The following is a 304-nucleotide window of genomic DNA, read 5'->3' as shown; positions in this document are numbered from 1 at the left end:
GTTAACAGTCTTCGTTAGTAACGTTTATGTTGTTGAGTAAACAAACACACGCAAAAAAAAAATCAGGTTGAATAGCAATAAACACTTGGTATGCAAATTAAAAAAAAGCACCAGATGACCTGAGAACAATTATAAATATGAAAATAAACATGAAAAGCAGCATTTGCAATCAACTCACCGATTCGTGCGGCATCACCGATCATAAATCCGAAACGCTTCGAACGTCTCCAAAATTAACACCTTTATCTATTTACTTATTTTCTTCTTTCTTATCCACCATACAAACAGAAAAAGAAATATACCC

At 33.2% G+C, this 304-nt stretch overlaps 1 protein-coding gene across 1 annotated transcript in view; it reads right to left on the bottom strand.

Annotated features, from left to right (window-relative positions):
- LOC119589479 overlaps window positions 1-304 on the bottom strand; it is a 24,491-nt gene extending 24,187 nt beyond the window's left edge. Inside the window, 1 exon segment of the mRNA XM_037938080.1 lies at window positions 180-304. Within this exon segment, the coding sequence (XP_037794008.1) occupies window positions 180-193 (14 nt within the window). The 5' untranslated portion in view covers window positions 194-304.

Source organism: Penaeus monodon, chromosome 25, assembly GCF_015228065.2.
Source record: "Penaeus monodon isolate SGIC_2016 chromosome 25, NSTDA_Pmon_1, whole genome shotgun sequence".
In the NCBI taxonomy this organism is placed as follows: Eukaryota; Metazoa; Arthropoda; class Malacostraca; order Decapoda; family Penaeidae; genus Penaeus; species Penaeus monodon.
The sequence above is the reverse complement of the archived record's forward strand: the minus strand, read 5'-3'. Positions and strand labels throughout refer to the sequence as shown.